Here is a 19,451-nt window from a genome sequence, read left to right as displayed (position 1 = left end):
AGTTCTGAGTGGAGAACTCAGAAGCCAAGGGCAGGTGGGGTAAGGGGGTAGGGAGGAGGGAGGCAGAAGGAGTCAAAGTTACCTCCCCAAAAACGGGGGTAACCAGAGGGGATCCGGTTAGGCATTTCCCCTCTAATTCCCCTTTAAAGGAAGCGATGGCCCTGGCAAAGCCCCGTCAGTCAGTCTGTCCATCCTCCCGCTCGCTCCCCCCAGCCCCCGCCCCGGCCCCAGCCGGGTGGCCGCGGAGCTCCCTTACCTATTGAGCTGAGGAGAGGCTTGTCTCGACAACACTGCCCAGATAGCTGAGATCAATCAGAAACAAAGCAGTTATCAACACCAGCAGCGCAGCGGGGGACCACCCCACATGCCCAGAGGGAAGGGGAAGAGGAGCACGGGGAGCCGAGAACCAATTAGGCAGGCCAAAGATGGGAGTGGGGACAGGAGAGGAAGGGAGAGAGACAGAGAACCAAACGGGGAAAGATGGAACGAAGCAGATGAACAGGCTTGCACAAAGCACAGACGACAGCAGCGACGCACAGCATCTCCTGCGACCGGAGACAGGCGGGGTGGGGGTGCGCATTTCTAGATACCAGGGGTTGTATGTGGTCAGCCCAGTTACAGGCTCTCCCCCACCTCTCCCTGAACCCCTGACACTCCCTTCTCCTCCCACCAACAGCAGCCGGGCATGGTGCTGAGGGTGGGAGGTAAGGCTTGAGACTTCCAGGTACCAGAGGGTGGGAGTGAAACATGGGTCCCTGTGTTTAGGGAGGTAGAAGAGAGCTGGCCTCCCCTCCTCAACCACCTCTCTGTCTTTTCCTACGATCAGATCATTCCAGCCTCCTCCGGGCTGGGCGGGGCAGGGCAGGGCACTCTCCGGCTCCCCTCCAACAGGCCGGCGACTACTTCAAGAAAAAAGACCAAAGGACGGAACCAGAGAAAGAAAGAGAGTGCTAGAGAGAAGGAGAGAGAGAAAGAGAGAGAAAGAGGAAGGGAGGGAGAGGGGGAGAGGGATTAAGAAAGACACTACAGAGACTCAGCCGGCTGTTCTGGACAAGTCAGACTAGCCCAAAGAAGATGGAAAGAGAGGAAGAGACAGAGAGAGGAGACAGACTAAGAGGGGGAGAGAGGAAGGGAAGAGGAAGAAAAGAAGAAAGGGAGAGCCAGGGAAGGAAAAGGCAAAAGAGGAAGAAGATGGACACAGACAGGTAGTCTGGGGGAGACTCTGGTACCTGGAATACCAGCCGCTAGAGTATGGGGTGTGCTCTTTCTGCCGGGCCGATCGCGGGAGCTTGTTTGTCTGTCTGTCTGTCTGCAGCTTCCTGCGAGGCGCGCGGGTGGGGGTGGGGTGTGTGGCTCCTGGCATGCCGTTGACAGGGCCTGAGTGTTTCCTCCCAGCCCCCAAGCCTGATGGCCGCAGCATCCCTTTCGGAGAGGCCGTAGGGACAGGGACTGGAGACCGGTGCGCACTAGGGCTGCTAAGGGGCAGGAAGTTGGGGACAGGAGGCCCCTGCCCTGGTGATCCAGGAAAGTCACGCTCCGGGGTCCTGCTTCGCAAGGGAGGAAGGGCCAGGAAGAAAAGGAATGTGGAGACACTCTCTGGGCTTCCCCTGGACCCCCCCCCCACCATCCCCCAATACCAGGACCACGTGGATTCACAGGGAGGGGAAGAACCCTTGACTCCAAGAGAAAGTGACTGAACACCCACACACACACAGAGGTCTCTCACTCTAATGCACCAGTACTAATTCAACCCCTTCCTCTACCCCAACTACACCCACCATCACTCCCAGTGACCTCAAATGCCTCCTAAAGCTCCGGTGGGATAGGTGGATAAAGGAGATCCTTCATGCCACTGGCTGGGCACCCGGACAGGTGACCCCCTCCCTCTGCCAGTGGCCAATGGCCACACCCTGACCTCTGCCAATCAGAACTCGTCTCCCAAAGGGATGCTGCAGCATGTCCAAACGAGCCCCGTCATTTGGGTTGATGAGAGGAGTGGAGGGGCAAGGAATGGGGGGAAGGAAGTAGACCAGGTGAGGAGGGGAAGGGGGCAGCCCCAGCATACTCACCCTGAAGTGGATAAGGTTGTTGGTGGGGGCTCTGGTCTGAGCAGCTCCTCCCCCATCCTCCTGGGGGAGGGTGTCTGTCCGAACACATCCAGGTTGTCCGCAGGCCCAGCAGGGCCCTGGGGCGGGGAGGGATAGCCCGTGGCCAGGGTGGTGAAGCCCATGGCCGGCCGATAACTGGGGCTATCACCCCGACTGCTCTGGGAAGGGGAACCAGTGGATGGCGTGGACTTGCGGGAGAAGCTGACTGCGGCGGGTGGCTGTAGGGTTATCTCCGATATCTCTGCCTGCTGCAAGAGGCCAGGGCGGGGCCTTGCCCGGGCCGCGAGCTCGGGCGAGCCGGTTCGGGAGCTTAGGGGACTTTGGGTCAGAGGCGAGAGCCGCGAGGGCTGTAGCACCACTTGATGTAAACTGGGCTCGGCTCGCCTGCCCTGCCGGGGGCTGGGCCTGGGCCGAGGCTGGGGCTCGTACCACCGGGTGTCCAGGCTGAATGTGCTTGGGCCGCCATGACCCGCGGGCTCCGCCGGCTCGGGGTAAGGCAACACCGGTATGCCCATACCTTGGCTGGTATGTCTGAGCTGCCCTTGGCTCACCAGAGGTTGCATAGGTTTGTCCTGCCACTTGGTGGCGGTGGGCACTGCGACTGGACCTCTGCCAGGTGACTTGCCTGCCCAACTCTTTGGTGCCTCCAAAGACAGGATACCCGGATAGGCTGCGGGCACCTGGAGGGAGGTGGGGGGCAGTCCCCGGGGGAGGCAGGCCTTTGGCTGCAGGCTCTCTGCCACATCGCAAGGGTGCAGCTGGTGGGGGAACATCATGGCCGGGGACTCCAGCCCACCGAAAGGAAACTCGGGTCGGCCCCAGGGCTCTGGGGAGCGGCCTCCCGTGGGTGTCTGAGTCAGGGGCAGCGTGCTATTGGAGTTATTCTCGCCGTTCTCCTCAGGTATGGTGGGGTGCCCGAAAGGCCCCTCAGTGTGCAGGGGTGGGGATGACATGACGGAGCTCAGGGGGCTGCCCACTTCAGGCATGTAGAAGGGTGGGGGCTCCACTTCCCCAGGGCTGCTGCTGCTGAGGTAACCGTAGTACTGGCCGTGGTGGAAGGGCCGGGGACCTGGGGGCCGGGCCTGGCCTGTGGCCTGGAGCCGACCTTCCAGACCACTGGGACCCTCCAGCCCCCGGGGCTGGAACCGGGGACTGTATGCTGGTGGCGGCAGGTAAGACTCTTGACTGGATGACAGAGGGGTCAGCTGAGACTTGAGAGCAGCCACTGAGGTGGGCACTAGTGGGTCGTCATTTTCCTCATCCGATTGACGGAACTCGGGGTACATGTCAGTCTCCTCTGCAAAGGGAAAGCCTTCGATGCGCCGACTCTTGAGCGCTGAGGGCTCCATCTCGGAGGGATCCATCACAAACCGTCCGTCGGGGCCGCGGCTGATGAGCTCGATAGGGGTGGTGGCCTCAGCCTCAGCTTCGGCTTTGGCTACGCTGTATTTCTTGCTGCTGATGGCCCGCTTGGTCTTCTTGTATAAGGACAGCTCCTTCTCACGACTGGGGCTCAGCATCCTTTTAGCTGCGGGCTGACCCTGGTCATCGGAGGATTCCGATGGGGCTCTTAGTGTCCGGATACTCTCGGGACTCACTTTTCCAGAGGATAAACTGGGCAAAAAGACAAAGGTGACAATGAGGGGGAGAGTAAGTAGAAGAGGGCATTCTTAGCCCACGCTTGACCGGTTATCCTTCCGGGCTAATTTAGCCCCACCCAACACAATAGCACCTGACAGGGATACTGAAAGAGGAAGGAGGAGGTACCAGAACCATCTCCACTTTCTGTACGAGTATTAGCTTCTTGGGTAGCTAGGTGTCGAAGTGGATAAAGCACCGGCCCTAGATTCAGGAGGACCTGAGTTCAAATGGGTTCTCAGACATTTGACATTTACTAGCTGTGTGACCTTGGGCAAGTCACTTAACCCTCATTGCCAAAAAAAAAAGAGTATTAGCTTCTTTTTAATTTTTTTCAAGTAAGGTTTTATCATTCATCTATGTGGTTAATTCCTAGTAAAGAAACTCCCTTTACCAATTCCAATCACAACGACTTTGCAATAGTCTTAAGAGAGTTGCCTAGTATACTAGAAAGATAAGTGAGTTGCTCAGGGTCACACAGTCAGTATGTGTCACAGGCAAAGACTTGAACCCAGGTCTTCCACCATACCAGATTGACTCTCATTTTTCAGATAACCACTGCAAATTTCTAATTGTTGCCTGATTTCTGTCCCAGAACTTGGCATACACTTCTGGTCTATCCCCTTTCCCTCCAGATAAACATATATACACATTGTCAATTAGTATATGCTTGGGGAATGCAGACTCATTTTAATACTAGTTTAAGCAAAGCAGTAAATCTGTTGGGGAGAGGGGTGGAGTTGCATTAATGCATGCATTCCCACAGCCAAAGAGAAATGGTTTTTAGATTATCTGCTAATTTGGATTATCTCCACCACTGCTCCCTTCCATTAGTGTAGATAGCTTACTGTTAACAGTAGTCATTCATTCATTCATTCACTCAAACAAGCATTTATGCTAAATGCCTACTATGTGTCAGGAACTGGATGACTGGAAACTATGACAAGAATCATGTTGATAAATTAAAAGCCAACAGTTCAGGAACTGTTTGTGATACTGAGTTAGGGCCAGATGAGCCCAGATGTTTAAATGCTGGGGGGGAAAGATATCTAAAGAGGCCCCCAAATTCCATTGAAGTTCTTTCCAGGTCCTAAAAGTGAGGGCAAGAAGGAACACAGAACTTGACCACTGGTCTCTTCCACCCCAAGCCCTTTTCATACTTCATAGAGATACTTACGGAGACTCCAGGCTCTTCCTGCAATGAGTGATGGAAAGTGGAGGATCTGGAAGGAAATGGAGAGAATATGCTTAGGTCTGAGAGACACAAAAAACCAATGCCAATAAGCCACAGTTCTACTCCCTGTTGGTAAAGGGACACAGGTCTCAAGAACGGAGAGCCATAATACAAGGGAAAGGCTCTTTGCTATTATTAGCACCCCTCCCATGGCTTCCAGATCTCAGTGTCCACCTGAGTCCAGAAAATTGAAATAGGCCTCTTTCCCAGGGTACCTGACTCCACTTCCACAAGAGGATCTCACCCCACTGCCTCTCGATCCACCTCCACCATTGGTCCTTTCCCTATTGACCCTTCATGTCTTCCCTGCCTCCTTCTTCCCAATGAGCCTTCCCACCTTAGTAGACTCTCCTTTTTCCAAAGAGACTACTCAAGTGACCATACCCTGACCTACTCACCAGACACATTTCCATATGGGGGCAAAGGGGACCACATCTACCCAAGCCAAGTGCTGAGGTATCCTTGTTGAATATCCTTCTATGTTATAGCTAGGTAAACTTCATTAGCACTTAGCACAGTGCCTGGCACATGGTAGGCACTTAATAATGCCTGATTGGTTGTTGAATGACTTACAAGTACCTCATTTTGTGCCAACTCCATATCTAAACCACAGGTGTAGTGGCCTGAGTCAGACCTGCCCATTACAGGGATCATGCTGAAGGGTCAGCTTCCTCAGGAGTTATAGTCGAGGTAAGTCCCTGGTACCAGGCCTAATGGGGGTGCCAGGCCTGAAAGACCAAGAAACCACTCACCTTTTTTGCGTTTGAGCTTGCGCTTACGCTGTTTGTTGACAAAGCAGGCAGCCAACGTGCTGAAAAGGATGGCCGCTGCCAGGAAGCAGATTGTTGCCACAATGCCGGCCAAAACTGGGCGGGCCAGCCCATCATCTGTCAGGTCAGGCTGTGGGAATATGTCTGCCGGGACGGAAGAAACACATGAGTCTCACACCTTCAACACCTTCCCCTAGCCAGGGTTAGTTGATCTTCTTTATGGGAAACAACAGCAAGAGTGAGTTAAGATTTGTCTGACACCATTTCCCACCACATAAACTATACTCCAACCAAAGAGGACCACTTGTTTGTTGTCCCCAAACAAACCCCATTTTGCCCTCATTGTTTTCTTTCTTTTTCTTTTTTTTTTTTTTTTGCAGGGCAATGAGGGTTAAGTGACTTGCCCAGAGTCACACAGCCAGTAAGTGCCAAGTGTCTGAGGCCAGATTTGAACTCAGGTCCTCCTGAATCTAGGGCCAGTGCTTTATCCACTGCGGCACCTAACTGCCTGCCCTCATTGTTTTCTACATCAGGAATGCTCTACACATCTCCAAATAATGACTTCTCATTTATCCTTTAAGGCCCAGGTCAAATGACAGGCTGCATGGAGCATTTCCTGACACTCCTACCTGAAAGCAACCTGATTTCTCCTTCATCTGATCTCAAATCACTTAATAGAATCTGAGTTGGAAGAAACCTTAGCTATTCTCTAGTTTGGTCTCTGTGTACAGAATATCCTTTATTACTTCCCTAAGACAGGCTCATCCACTTCGAAGGATGGAGAGTTCACGATCTCCTGGGGTAACCCATTCTACTTTTGAACAGTTCCACCCACTAGGAAGTCTTTGCCTCTACAAAGTGGTCATCTGACTTTCTGCCACATCTATCTATTATTCCTAGTTCAGCCTTCTGAGAAGCTGGGCCTTTTGGGACAGAACTTTTAACCCCTCTCATTTCTTTTTCACATTCTCACTTGTGCTATGACTGGCATTAATTATACTGATTTGTTTACTTGTTTTATCAGTTCTACTATACTGTAAGATCCTTGAGAACAATAATCTTATCTTTTTTTTTTTTTGTTTTGGTGAGGCAATGGGGGTTAAGTGACTTGCCCAGGGTCACACAGCTAGTAAGTGTCAAGTGTCTGAGGCCAGATTTGAACTCAGGTCCTCCTGACTCCAGGGCCGGTGCTCTACCCACTGCGCCACCTAGCTGCTCCAACAATCTTATCTTAAAAGGCAACTTCCTCAAGATCTCTGTGGATCTGTGGTCCACGTCAAGAAGGGGAAAAATGTTGGGGTTTTAAAAATATATATACATTTGTTCGTTTGTTTTTAGGGTATTCTGGACTTTGGGTCAGGAAGGTACTCTGGGGACAAGAGGAAAGGCATGAATTCATAAAGAAAAAAATGATTTAATCCACAAAAGAAAAAAATAAGGATGAAGGCTAATGAAATGAACAGACCAGACTGTCTCATAAAAGTCAGGGTAGTTAGATTATAATCTTATGCTTCAAAAGATTCTCTTTCTACTCATTGTAAAAACTTTTCAACCACAATAGACATGGCACTTACTTAGACAGCCATACAAATCACTCTGACCTCATAGGTCCAGATAGTAAGAAATCCTGCCAGCCTCAAAAGAAATCACGCAGGGGGCAGCTAGGTGGCACAGTGGATAAATCACTGGCCCTGGATTCAGGAGGACCCGAGCTCAAATCTGACCTCAGACACTTGACACTTACTAGCTGTGTGACCCTGGTCAAGTCACTTAACCCTCATTGCTCTGCCAAAAACACACACACACACACACACACACACACACACACACACACACACACAAAATGAGGGCACTGGATATGAGGACTTTTCATTTTAAAGTCCTTTCCAGCTCTAACATTGGGTGACTCTTTGAATACACAAGAATTTTTTAAAAGGGGAGAAACAGGACTTAACAATAATGGTGTTGTTTTATCCCGGGGCCATTACTTGCTCTTAATTATATTTTTGCTATTATAATGAGGAGACAAAGAGTATTGTACTAGGAGGCTGTGTGATACAGGAATGCTGGATTCCATGGGTTCAAATTCAGGCTTTGGCCGTGTGTGACTCTGAGCAAACCACTTGACCTTTTTGGTCATCAGTTTTCTCATCTGTTATATGAAAGGGTTGAGTGTAATGTAATGGGGTGGGATTCATTTACTTCAGAATATCCCTTCCGGCTCTAAATCTGATCTGGATTCTGATTTGGGCTTCTACCACTAGTAGTGTCACCTCGGGAAAGTTGTTTAATATCTCTTTGTCTCAGTTTCCTCCTCTGTAAAATGAGGTTAAGACTAGCTGACCTCGAACGTCCCTTTCCAACTCTAAATCTATTCTGTCCTTAATTGCCTCTACATTTGCATCTTGGAGGTACTGAATGCACCTTGTAGGAGTTTACTAAGTTTGGTGAATGAATAAATGACTCCTGTTTTCTTTACTCTGTGTGAAAGAATGTGTATATTTCATAAAGATCAAAATAAACAGCTTAGAGGAGTTTACCAATTGCTATATGTAAATGTTTAGTCATTTTTCAGTTGTGTCTAACTCTTCGTGACCACATTTGGGGTCTTCTTGGCAAAGATACTGGTTTGCCATTTCCTTCACTCATTTTACAGATGAGGAAACTGAGGCAAACAAGATTAAATGACTTACTTGCCCAGGGTCACACAGCCAGTAAGTGTCTGAGGCCAGATTTGAATTCACAAACATGAGTCTTCCTGACTCCAAGCCTGGCACTCTATTCACCACACCACCTAATTGCCCCTGTCTCTGGGGGGATAAGGGATGCAAAGGCACCTAGGCCTCTATCCTTGGGAGTAAAAGCCCTGTAGGAATGCAAGGTATTGTCAGATTATTTTACTCAGATTAATTTAGTTTCTAGCAATATAGGAATAAGAACAGGGACTGGACCTGTTACTTCATTAGCATAGGGACTCCCAGGGGAAGAAACTCCCTCTACCACTGCAGGTTGGCAACTTCTCTGCAATTTGTAACCTTAAAGAGCTGCTAGATCACTGAGAAGTTGTGAGATGGCTACAGTCAAAGAGCCAGTATGTGCAAGGGATAGGCCTTGAAGTCAGGTCTTCCTGCCTTCAAGGCTGTCTCTCTATCTGCAAGGTCATGCTTCTCCGTATGCCAGTATAAAGCATTTAATACTGACATGACATATCCTGATGGCAATGACAAGTGTACTAATGAACTCTAGGAAGGGGGTGGGGAGGGCTACTCAACAAAACTTCTTGGTCTTACAACAAAATATTAAAAACAATCACATCAGTTAGTTAGGTAGAGGTCAAACATGGTGGGGAGGAGCAGACAGACCAGTGCCCTGAGAGCCACATCTAAGCATGCTCAGTAGAGAGCAATTCTGAGATGGGCATCAGACCTCAAGTCATCCATTCTGGCCTTGGCAGCATGCCTACTCCCCAATGCCCCATCTCCCCAGGTTTCCTCCTCTCCCTGGGGCTGAGCCAAGAAGGAAGCATGCTGTGTTCTGACAGCTAAGGCTGGAGCCTTAATTAGACAATTGTAATAGATGAGAGGGAGGTTGTACTCCATCCCAGCCCCTGTAGAAGGATTTGTATTGCCTGGGCTCCCTCCCCTATCTAGCCCTAGGGGCAGCTCTAGGGACAGTGGGACAGTGCTCCAGTCCAAGGGACTGATGTTCAGTTTGGTTACCTTGAAAGTCTTCTCTCTCCAAGTTAGGACACTGACCTTGCTTAGGAGAGGGAAGGGGTGAGGAGAAGGTAATGCCTATGCTTCAGGATCCATGGCTACAGAGAGAGGTGCAGAAGCAGGCCAGAGGCAAACAATAGACATAAATAGGAATCTGAAGAATTAGGATTATTTAGCCTGAAGAAAGCCAGGGTAATGAAAGAAGTGAACACTGACTATAACCACTTCCTTGCAAAACATGCATAATTATCTTTTTAAAGGAGGCATATAATATACTGTATTCAATAAATATTTGTAGAGTTGTTGAAAGAAGTTTTTCCCCATCATTAGAGACTTACAAGGGAAAAGAGACTTAAATTGAAGCAAGCAAGACTTCATTTAAACACCAATTAACATTATTAGATTCTGTAATGAGGGAAGTCTTTCTGTGGGTGTCATGAAGAATAGGGTCAGACACCCATCTGTTTAGGTTGGGTTAAGGGACAATCCAGAATGGATTGAAATGGCCTCAGGGGATGAATAGCCTCTGTCGTTTCACTAGGGGCTCTTCCTTACTCTCCCACCCAGCTTCTCTCCACGTTTTTGGCTACTGGTGACCCCAGAGTCTGCTTTGGGGCCTAGGTTCCTGTCCCTGTGTGTATGTGCGGGGGAAGGACACTCCCTTCTGAACCTACCTGTACTGGAGACGCCGGCAATGTTGCTGGGCTCACTGATCAAATCCTGCATGACAGCCAGAACTCGGAACTCGTACCAAGTGTCCTAGAGCGCCCCCCCCAAAGGACAATACCTTGTCAGCTGGTTGGCCACCACTAACCCTGCCTCTGACCCCTCACGGAACAAAGGGGGTTGGGATTAGTAGAGAGGGAGAGAAGAAAAGGGGGAAAGAAAAAAAAGGGGGAAACTGGATCCAAAGAGCAAAAGCCTCACTTTTCTCAGCCAGAGAGAAGTGAAACTTTAGGTTTGACTCAAGAGCTCCCCCTGCCCTTCCCCTTGTTCCATGAGCAGGATTCCAAAAGGCCAACTCAGGCTAAAGGAGGTACAAGGTGTTTCCCCTAGCTGCCTTTGCTTATCCCAAGTCAGGCTCACAGCAAGAACCTGGAGCCCATGGTTTGGAATATGTCCAAATTTGTACCAGGCTGGGAATACAACTCCCCAGATTATCACGTGTTGGCCTCCCTAGCAGACCCTAAACTAACTACTTTCAAAGCAACCTCCTCCCAGGTCCCTCCCTGGACCAGATGAAAGCTGATTGTTGCCCTGAACTTCAGTCCCCACCTCTTTAGTTCAAGATTTAGGGAACTGACCCAGAGAGAATAAAGGAACCATGTAATGTTGAAACTACAGCTTCCAAATTGGGTCAAACAAAGCTACCCAATGGATCTGAGAAAGGACACATCATCTCCATCAGAATATGGACAAAGAGGAGGTCCAGCTTATGTTGGCATCCCCACTGCCAGACCTTGAACCGACCTCACCTGTGACAAGTCCTTAGCAAAAAAGTCTCCATCAGTACCCAGGATCGAATCATCTAGGATCTCCCAGCGCTCTCCAATGCGGAACTCCATGATGTAGTGGTCAATGGGGAAGCTGTGGTTGGCGGGTGGAAGCCAGGACAGGAGTACACCCTGCTGGGTCCGATTGGCCGTGAGGCACCTTGGTGGGGTAACCAGCACCAGGGGTTCTGGAGTTGTGATAGGGAATGCTACAGCAGGATGGAGAGAAAGGCAAGGAAAAAGGTCATAGGGAATACTGAGAGGTTAGCACTGTCTCACCCCCCATTCCTCTCAGTACCCTCCTGAACCCTAAAGTCCCCAAAGTGCCATGAATCCGTTTTAGGGAAACAGGGGAACTTCACTGCAAATATTTCCCTTATCCAATGGAAGAACCTTGTACAGGAGCACAGCTGTGTCTTAAGGGTCCTGAAATGTAAAATATCCCACTTTCATATTTCTCTGGAGAATCCATTTGAAAAAAAAATTATACCAGGAAGAAAAGTGTAACCAGCATTTATGAGAAGACTCAAGGAGAAAGCTAGTCCTAATAAATTTTGTTTGTTTGTTTTCTCCCAGAGAGACAAGAACCATTCCTAACATTCTCTTCTGGGCCTTGTGGGTTCAAACCCTTCTTAGTACTGATGGAAAAAAGGAGACTCAGAGAGAAAAGCTATACAGAGCTCTAGGCTTGTAAAGGATAGGCAGGCGTCCTATCCCCTTAGCTTTCATCCTTCCCACTGGCAGGATAATGAAGTCCTCTGGGGGTGAGGACATCTCTTGGACTGATATGAACCACCTGCCCCACCCCAAGCAGAAGAGAATGTGATCACTCCAGCTCCTTTTTGACTTCCAGGGGAGAGAGAGAGAAAGAAAGCATCCCTCCAATTCCAAGCATGAAGGAGAGAGAGGGTAGCAACTAGCCCTGCCTGGGAAGGTGTCATCATTCACATGCTGATATTTTTCTGGGTGACCCAAAAGAGAAGCCGGGTCCCCAGCCACTCAACAAATAGTCCCTACAACCAAAAAAAACCACAGTCAGAGTATTAGAATCATGTTGGGAGAGAAGGATGGAAAAAAGGGCAGATTTCACCTCTGAAGCAAAAGGTGATCTTGGGCCTGAGACTAAGGGGAAGGAATCAAGCTCCACCCCTATCCTTCCCATCTAATATGAGGTTCTCCAGGAACTTGTTTCCAAAAAGCAACAGGCCCTGGGGTCACAAAGTGGTTATTTGTACCACAGGCTACTCGGTACAATGCAAAACCGGAAGGATGGTATAAAGACCAAGTAGCTAGGGCTTTTTTGTCATCATTCCCAGGCCCCAGAACTGCTCACCTAAAGTGTTCACAGTGACCACCTCACTGAATGAGCTAGTGCCCAACTTGTTTTGTGCCAGGACACTGAACTGGTATGCTGTCTCAGGTTCCAAAGTATCCACCAGCAGCCAGGTTGGTCCAGGCGGTACTGGCAGTGACAGCCAATCATGAGGCCCGAACTGGGCCCTCTTCATCCTGATTAAAGAGAAGGAAAGGAAGGAAATAGAGGGAGGGGGTAAAGGAAAAGGCTGATTACACTGGACCAGGAAGCTCCTTGGAGAGTTCTCAAGCAAGTGGCGGTGGGTGGGCCTGCATTCCCTAAACACAAAAAGAGATAATGACCAGGGTGGGGATGGTTCAAGCCAGCAAAGCTGGGCCACTCCCCATGATGTCTGACCACAAGGCAGTTTCCAGGGGTGCAGGCCATTGATCCTCTACCTTCCGAAGGAAAATATTTCAAAGAACAATTTAGTCCACAAGTCATTGGTCAAAGGTCCAAATCTTGGATGTGGGCTGGGGAGTAGGGTGCACAATTCCACCCTGGTGATAACCTCACAAAAAAGATGATGGCCCATCTTAGTGTGACTAAAGGTAAACAACACCCATTTTCTCAGGCTCTGCCTTTGGAAGAAGGGCAGGTGTAGGCTACAAGGAACAGGGAAATCATCTTGGTGGAGGAAAGAACAATAAGAGTGAGAAGAAGTTATTGAATAATAGTGTAGCTTAGCAGGGGATCCAGGGGTTCTTAGTTCTTTGCCCCTTTGTAGTTAGACCAATCTTCTTCACAGGGAAAGAAGAAAAACTTCAGCTTAGAATCACTAAAGGACTACAGCAAGTCTTAACCTGGACTCCATAGCCTATCTATTGATTTCAAAGGGTGCATGGCCTTGGGTGAGATCGCAAAAAAAGACTTTATCTCAATATAATTGGTCTCCTTTCTATTCCTATGTGCTTAATTTTTGTCATGTAAAAGTATTATTCTGAGATGGGGGTCCATAGATTTCACCAGATGGCCAAAGGGGTCCATGACACAAAAGCAAAGAATCCCCAGGGCTGGTGTTTCCAACCAAGGCTCTCAAGTAAGGGTTGGTAAGTATTACCATGCAATACCCCATCCCTCCCCCAGCTGTGGCAGAAATGTTCATGGATTCTCCCACAGTAGGGACCAGAGGGGCATAAGGCATTGATTCTTAGAAGAGGAATGTATTGCATGCAAAGTGCTGAAGCTGAGGAGCGGATGGGAGTAGATTGGGTTTTCCCCCTATTCCCTGGGACTAAGTCACCCTTTGGCATTCTCTCTACCTAGCTTATTTCAAAGTCCAAAGGTGTAGTGTGGCCACATCACCACAAGGAGGCGACATTGTCCTGCTCAACTAAGGCTGAGTTCTGGAAGCAAATGGGGTTATAGAAAGCAGATTACATCAGAGTGCCCCTCTGGACTCAAGGGACCACTACCAATTCTTCCTGGCTGGATGGGCAGGTGCATTTAAAAAGAAGACAGGAAGAAAGATGCACTGAGTGTTCAAATCAAGGCACGCAGGAATGGCGGGGGGAAGGTGTTACATGAGGGAGGAAGAGCACTCTACCTCCCACTCACCCAGGGCACCAAAGCAAGTTATAATGGCAGAAAGTACATGAAGCAGAGCTACAAGCAGCAGGGGAACCCCCAAGGCATTCCCCGAGTCTCCTCCCATCACCCTGTACCTGCATTACTAGGTACAACTAACAGCTTCTTCCCTAGACCCACATCCTCAATAATTCTGTGACTTTGCAGATGTCGCTAAGCAGCTCCCAGAAGATTCAGCCTTTGCTGCTTCTTCCCCTCTAGGAATATTCACCAAAGGACAGTTTACCCCCTACCCTATAAAGCCACTACCTCCCAGGGTTGTTCTGAGGATCAGTTGAGTAAATATGGAAAGCGTTTGGCAAACTCTAAACGGCATTATTATCATTATCTTCATCATTATTTCAGGGGACCACAGTGAGAGCAAAAGTATGTCTCAGACTCAACTTTCAGCCTACCTCCAATTACTCCAATTCCTTTTAGTTTCTCCAGCAGGCCTTGGAAGGGGCAAGGAAACAGAGAACTCCCAAACAGTCCTGCCCTTCTAAGCTGATCATATTCAAAATAATACTTAAGGGGGCAGGGAACAAGCTAGGGACAAGAGGATGTATGGACCAGAGAAACAGGGTTTGGTTTATTAACAGACCCTGCCTTCCCCGAGACCTCTAGGGCCCTCTTAGACAGCCAGAGTTAGAGGTTAGCAAGTGAGGTTCAGCAGGAAGAAGGCCTCCACTGGGCTCACCAGATGTCAATATTTATCTTCCACTGTAATATAACTGCTTTCTGAAGCTCCTAGGTGTTGGAAGGGGGAGTGCTATACCATTAACTATTCTCTCTACTGCTAAAGTATAGGAAGGAACCATGACAAAGAATGAAAAGGGCTGGTATCCCAAACAGTGAACCCAGGTGGAGGTAATACCCAAATCAGAAGGAAGGAAATCAAAGGGAACAGTGCCCATGAACCAGTATCGGGAGTAAGTAAGGCCTTAATACATTGGTGATAGATATGGTCCATTTGCTAGTAGCAGAGGAACTGGCGAGCAAATGAATAGAAAGAGTCTGGGAGATTTCCATCAAGTCATGTTAGCAGTTGTATTTTTCTCCTTCTACTGGGAAGGATCAAAGCCCCTTTCTTTGCCCTACACAGACTCCCCTTCACCAGCTTCTGCCTATGTCCAAGCCAGTCATGGGAAAAGGCAGTTTTCACTAAGGTGATACATGTCTAAGCAGATGCAAGTGGGGAGACTTTGGCCTTCCAGTCAGAACCATACATGCAGGTGGCTATGTTCTTCACTCATGATGGGCAGGAAGGGAAATGGTGTGGAAAGGAGGTATTCAACGAGGGAGGAAAAGGGCCTTTGCTCTTGCTGTCTTGCTCTCCTTTCCTTCCTGTTCCCAGCCCATTCCTATCTCTGGCATCCCTATCATGCTTCTACCCACCCACCATAACTAGGCTATCCACATCCCTGAATCTGCCAAAGTTCAATGAAGAGACGAAAACAAAAGTGTGAAATACCAAGGAACCAGGGGGAAAAAACCCAATGGGCTTAAATCTGAGGCCAGGGAGGTGACAGTCACCCCTCCTTAGAACTCCTCCAGGAGGGGCAGAAAAGGAATCAGGCTCCAGGCCTTGGGCTTGGTCATCTCCCCAAAATCCTAAGTATGTTTGGTGGTGCCATGTCCTATCCCCCCACCCCCAGTCAATGGGACAGAGAAGCCTAAAAGGAAAGAGAGCCAGGAGGGGAGAATAGGTATTAGGATGAGCCAGGGAGTTGGCAGCAAAGACAGTCTTCTGGGCAATTCATGCTAAAGCCTAAATGGATCCCCCCAAAGTCCCCCAAACCCCAAAATTTAGAGCTTAAGGGATGCTCTTAGCATCTGTCTCAGCCCCCAGGATTACCCCAATTGCCTAGCCCACCCTCTTCACCACCTTGGGGGTCTATCAGGCCAAAGATCCCCTCCCCCCTTTTTGCAATTCACTATCCACCCCAGGGTAATGGTTGAAGTCAGGAGGGAAAAGCAGAGCAAAGCATGCGGGGGTGACTCACAGAGGGCCGTACCAAACTGAGAATGTCTGATCATAGCCGCCATCATAGCCTGGCTCCCAGGACACATTGGCAGTCGTCATGGAGACAAGGACCCGGACGCTGCTGGGGGCATGAGGGCTGGTGCCTGAGAACCAAATGGAAAAGAAAGCCCACAGCTGAAAAGACCTGAAACAGATTGAGCCGGCTCTGGAGATAGGGAAGCTCCCCCAAAGGCACAAGAGAGGCTGAAGAGGGCAGTAGCTGAGTGGAGTGCCCCTCCTGCCTGATGCAGCACCTTACTGGTTAGCCTCAAAAGATAAGGCTGGGAAAACCCAGGCTCCCCAAGTGTCAAGTACCATCCATTGCCTGCAGGAGGCACTATGGAGACCAGAGATGGAATGGCACATGAAGCCCCCAAAGAGAATAAAGGAAGCCTTCCCTTAAAACCTGGCTGTAACCAGAGAGCCACTACATTTCACGACTGCTGGTGACATGTAAAGAAAATGTCACTCCTCTGGGCCGGGCTGTCTGGCCTTCGACTTGGGTTGAATAGATACTCTCTGTCATAAAATAAGCTAGCCACTCCTCTAAGCCAGCACCCCTCACCCCCAAAGAGTCAGAGCAACAGTGATGCTGGGACCTGAGGCGTTGAAGATATGAACACTCGAGGGGGAAAGTGGTTATCTTCTGCCCTCCGCTCCTTTCCCCGACTCCTTCATCCCCACCTCCCCATCATGCCTTCTTCTCTTTTCCAAACTGCCTCTTAGGCCGGCCCCTTCAAACCTTAGCTGAGTACTCATTTCCTCCAGCCTTTTTAAACTAATACCAGTTATTGCAATCACTTCAATTTCCCCTCTCAATGCTTAAGTGCATAGCCCTGAAGAACTGTACAAATGTCTATGTAGGTCTATTTTCTGAGCCTCGTGTCCATTTACTGGGTTTACACAGTCTGTCTCCCCCACTGATTGTGAGCTCCCATCTCTCCTCCTCCTTCAGCAGAGTCCAACAGAGCACACAAGGTATGGCCCCAACAGAGATTGAGATCGCAGGGTGCCCATAGGACAGAGACCCCACCTGGGTAACTCTCTCTGTAGAGCAAACAGGGGATGGAGAGTGCAAATGTTAAATATCCTCTAGGGCTTCTCTCCAAGCAGGCTTCTGCTTTCTGCTCTACCCCTGCCCCACCCACTGCCCCATTTGCCAAGTCTCCCAGGCATACCAATGACTGTAAGGTGTGTACTGGCAGTGATGCTGGTGACCACATTGGTGGCAATGCACTCCCACTCTCCATGGTCCTCCTTGCTCAGGGCACGGAATTGCAGACTCCCGCTGGGCAGGGCATTGTGCTTGCTTCTGCTGGGTTTCCCTACCTTGGGCAAACAAGGGGGCAAGGAAAAGGGCAAAGGAAGGAGGAAGAATAGGGAAGGTGGAAAGAAGCCACCAATGTCTCAGGAGCCCATGAAGGGACACAATGGCTGGAAAGGAGCAATGCCTAAAGACCCACTCTATATACCTCTCCCACTCCTACAAGAGCACCCAAGACACAAGACATGCCAGGACCCCTGCCTCTTGCCTCCTGCCCACTTCAACTAAGAATCTATGGAATTAAGAGTAGTCAGTTTCATAGATTATAAGTCAGGATACTGAGCCTCCCTATAAGGGCAAGTCAATCTCCCCCAAATTTAGTTCCCTATATGCTCTGGACACTAGAGGTACCTTTCTCCAGGTGATGACGGGGAAGGGGTCTCCTGCCGCAGCACAGGGGATGAGCAACTCCCTGCCAGCCTCCTGCCTATATTCCCAGCCTGGTAGCACCGTAAAGTAGGGGGGATCCTTGGGAGAAAAGTACATGCATACATGAGCACGTGTTCACCCGGAGAAGCATCCATACAAACACAAACCCGTACGGAGACATGCTCTGCATGCCATGCTCTGCCTGGTGCCTCACCTTCAGGACAAGCCGTGCAGGAGCTGACTGGCCCATTGTCCCCAGGGTGTTGTAAGGCACACAGGTATAAGTGCCGAGAGCCTCCTCCGTAGCCTCTTCGATGCGGATAGAGCCATCTTCCATCAGGGTCCAACCCAGGTTCTGTCAGAGCATGAACAAGGGGATCGTTGGAGAGCCAGGCCAAGGATCACCCCAAGTCTCTGTCCAGGCTCTCATCCTTGGCCCAAGGGCAGAAGATGAGCAGAGTCAAGCCAAGTAATAAAAGCCTGCTGTTTCCCGAGCCCTGTCCTAGGCTCTAGAAGGGGATAAAAGAGAACCAGAAGGCAGGATCCATGCCCTGGAAGAGACCAGTACTGCCTGCTCGGCCCAGCCCATAGAAAAGCAGAGGCCTTGGGGTATTATCTAAAAGGAAGACAAAGACCCAGAGACCAAAGCCCAGCACGATGTGAAGGTTTATGGATCCCTTCCCAGGCAGGCTTCCTGTTACCTTTTCAATCTGCAGGGGACGGCCATCTTTATTCCACTTGACCAGGGTGGCAGGTGGCTCAGCATCTACAGGGCAGCGGATGTAACCATGTATTCCCACTGGCACATATATAACTGGTGGCATATTGAGGACACGAGCTGGGTCTGCATGGGGACCAGGAGGACAGGGAGAGAGAAGGGGGAGGGAAACAATAAAGGTAGGGACCCAAATAATTAAAAATCAGGGTGGAATTCTTTTTTCTCCTTCCCTTCCCACCTCCTTGGCAGCCAGGGTCCCCCAGAGACAACCTGGGCCAGAAAGCAGCACTGGTCTCCCAAGAGGATTCTCTTGCTTTCAGAGGCCCACAGCTTGCTATAACCTGGCAATGCCCTTCCCCATCCCTGACCATAAACGTTTTTCCAAGTTCACATCTTGTCCCCTAAGCCAAAAGAATGACATCCAAGTAGAAACCCTTCCTATTCTAGCTACAAGTTATCAGTATCAAAGAACTCATCTATGTTTTCTCCTCTTCCTCCCCTCCCCAGCTCCCTAGTATCTTTGTGACTCAGTCTACCCATCCCACAGCAGGTACCCACAGAGAACAAGCTTTTATGACTCTTCTATCAAAAGGAACACAAGAGAGAGCCGTGACAGAGCCTCAGTTACATCCTTGGGGACAGAGATTTAATCCTGACACTCTGTGATGCAGGATGAGTCACTGCCCTCTTAATGTGCCCCCAAAAGAAAAACAAGCCTTCATTCCTGGGTAGGCAGTGAAGATGAATGAGCCAGTGTCTTCAATGTGCTCTGAGCCCTTCAGACAAGTAGCATTATATAAATACCAGGCCAAGTTATATATTTAGGAGTTGATTCCTACTTTTATATGATAGGTGTTTTTCCCCCTCCAAGGTTTTCAAAGGACTTATGAATGGGAAAGTACTCTGAACACTGCCATTTAGCAGAAATAAAGATCCTTGTCTCGCCCACCCATACATCTCAATTCCCTGGATTTTCTTTGAAGGCAGGAAGAGGAAAGAAGTAGAAGCAAAGAGTGGTGCCAGCGGAGAGATAGGGGGAGGAACCTCTCTGAATTGAGCAGTGCCTGAAGCTCAAAGGATGGAGACTTCAAGTGGGATTTTTCAGAGAAATCCCAGATACTCTGAGTTGGAAGGG

At 49.6% G+C, this 19,451-nt stretch overlaps 1 protein-coding gene across 2 annotated transcripts in view; it reads right to left on the bottom strand.

The window, feature by feature from the left end:
• Window positions 1-19,451, bottom strand: part of IGSF9B (immunoglobulin superfamily member 9B) — a 69,086-nt gene that overhangs the window by 14,214 nt on the left and 35,421 nt on the right. Inside the window, exons 8-18 of one of the 2 annotated variants that reach the window (XM_043995548.1) lie at window positions 18,300-18,442; window positions 17,813-17,953; window positions 17,581-17,697; window positions 17,084-17,234; window positions 15,886-16,009; window positions 12,293-12,468; window positions 10,942-11,168; window positions 10,141-10,225; window positions 5,733-5,894; window positions 4,924-4,969; window positions 2,070-3,722 (exon numbers count right to left, since the gene is read on the bottom strand). In XM_043995548.1, coding sequence (XP_043851483.1) covers window positions 2,070-3,722; window positions 4,924-4,969; window positions 5,733-5,894; window positions 10,141-10,225; window positions 10,942-11,168; window positions 12,293-12,468; window positions 15,886-16,009; window positions 17,084-17,234; window positions 17,581-17,697; window positions 17,813-17,953; window positions 18,300-18,442 — 3,025 coding nt within the window. The remainder of the gene's footprint in view (window positions 1-2,069; window positions 3,723-4,923; window positions 4,970-5,732; window positions 5,895-10,140; window positions 10,226-10,941; window positions 11,169-12,292; window positions 12,469-15,885; window positions 16,010-17,083; window positions 17,235-17,580; window positions 17,698-17,812; window positions 17,954-18,299; window positions 18,443-19,451) is intronic. The other variant, XM_043995549.1, reaches the window with a different exon arrangement.

The sequence above is a fragment of the Dromiciops gliroides genome, chromosome 3, assembly GCF_019393635.1.
Source record: "Dromiciops gliroides isolate mDroGli1 chromosome 3, mDroGli1.pri, whole genome shotgun sequence".
Classification (NCBI taxonomy): Eukaryota; Metazoa; Chordata; class Mammalia; order Microbiotheria; family Microbiotheriidae; genus Dromiciops; species Dromiciops gliroides.
The sequence above is the reverse complement of the archived record's forward strand: the minus strand, read 5'-3'. Positions and strand labels throughout refer to the sequence as shown.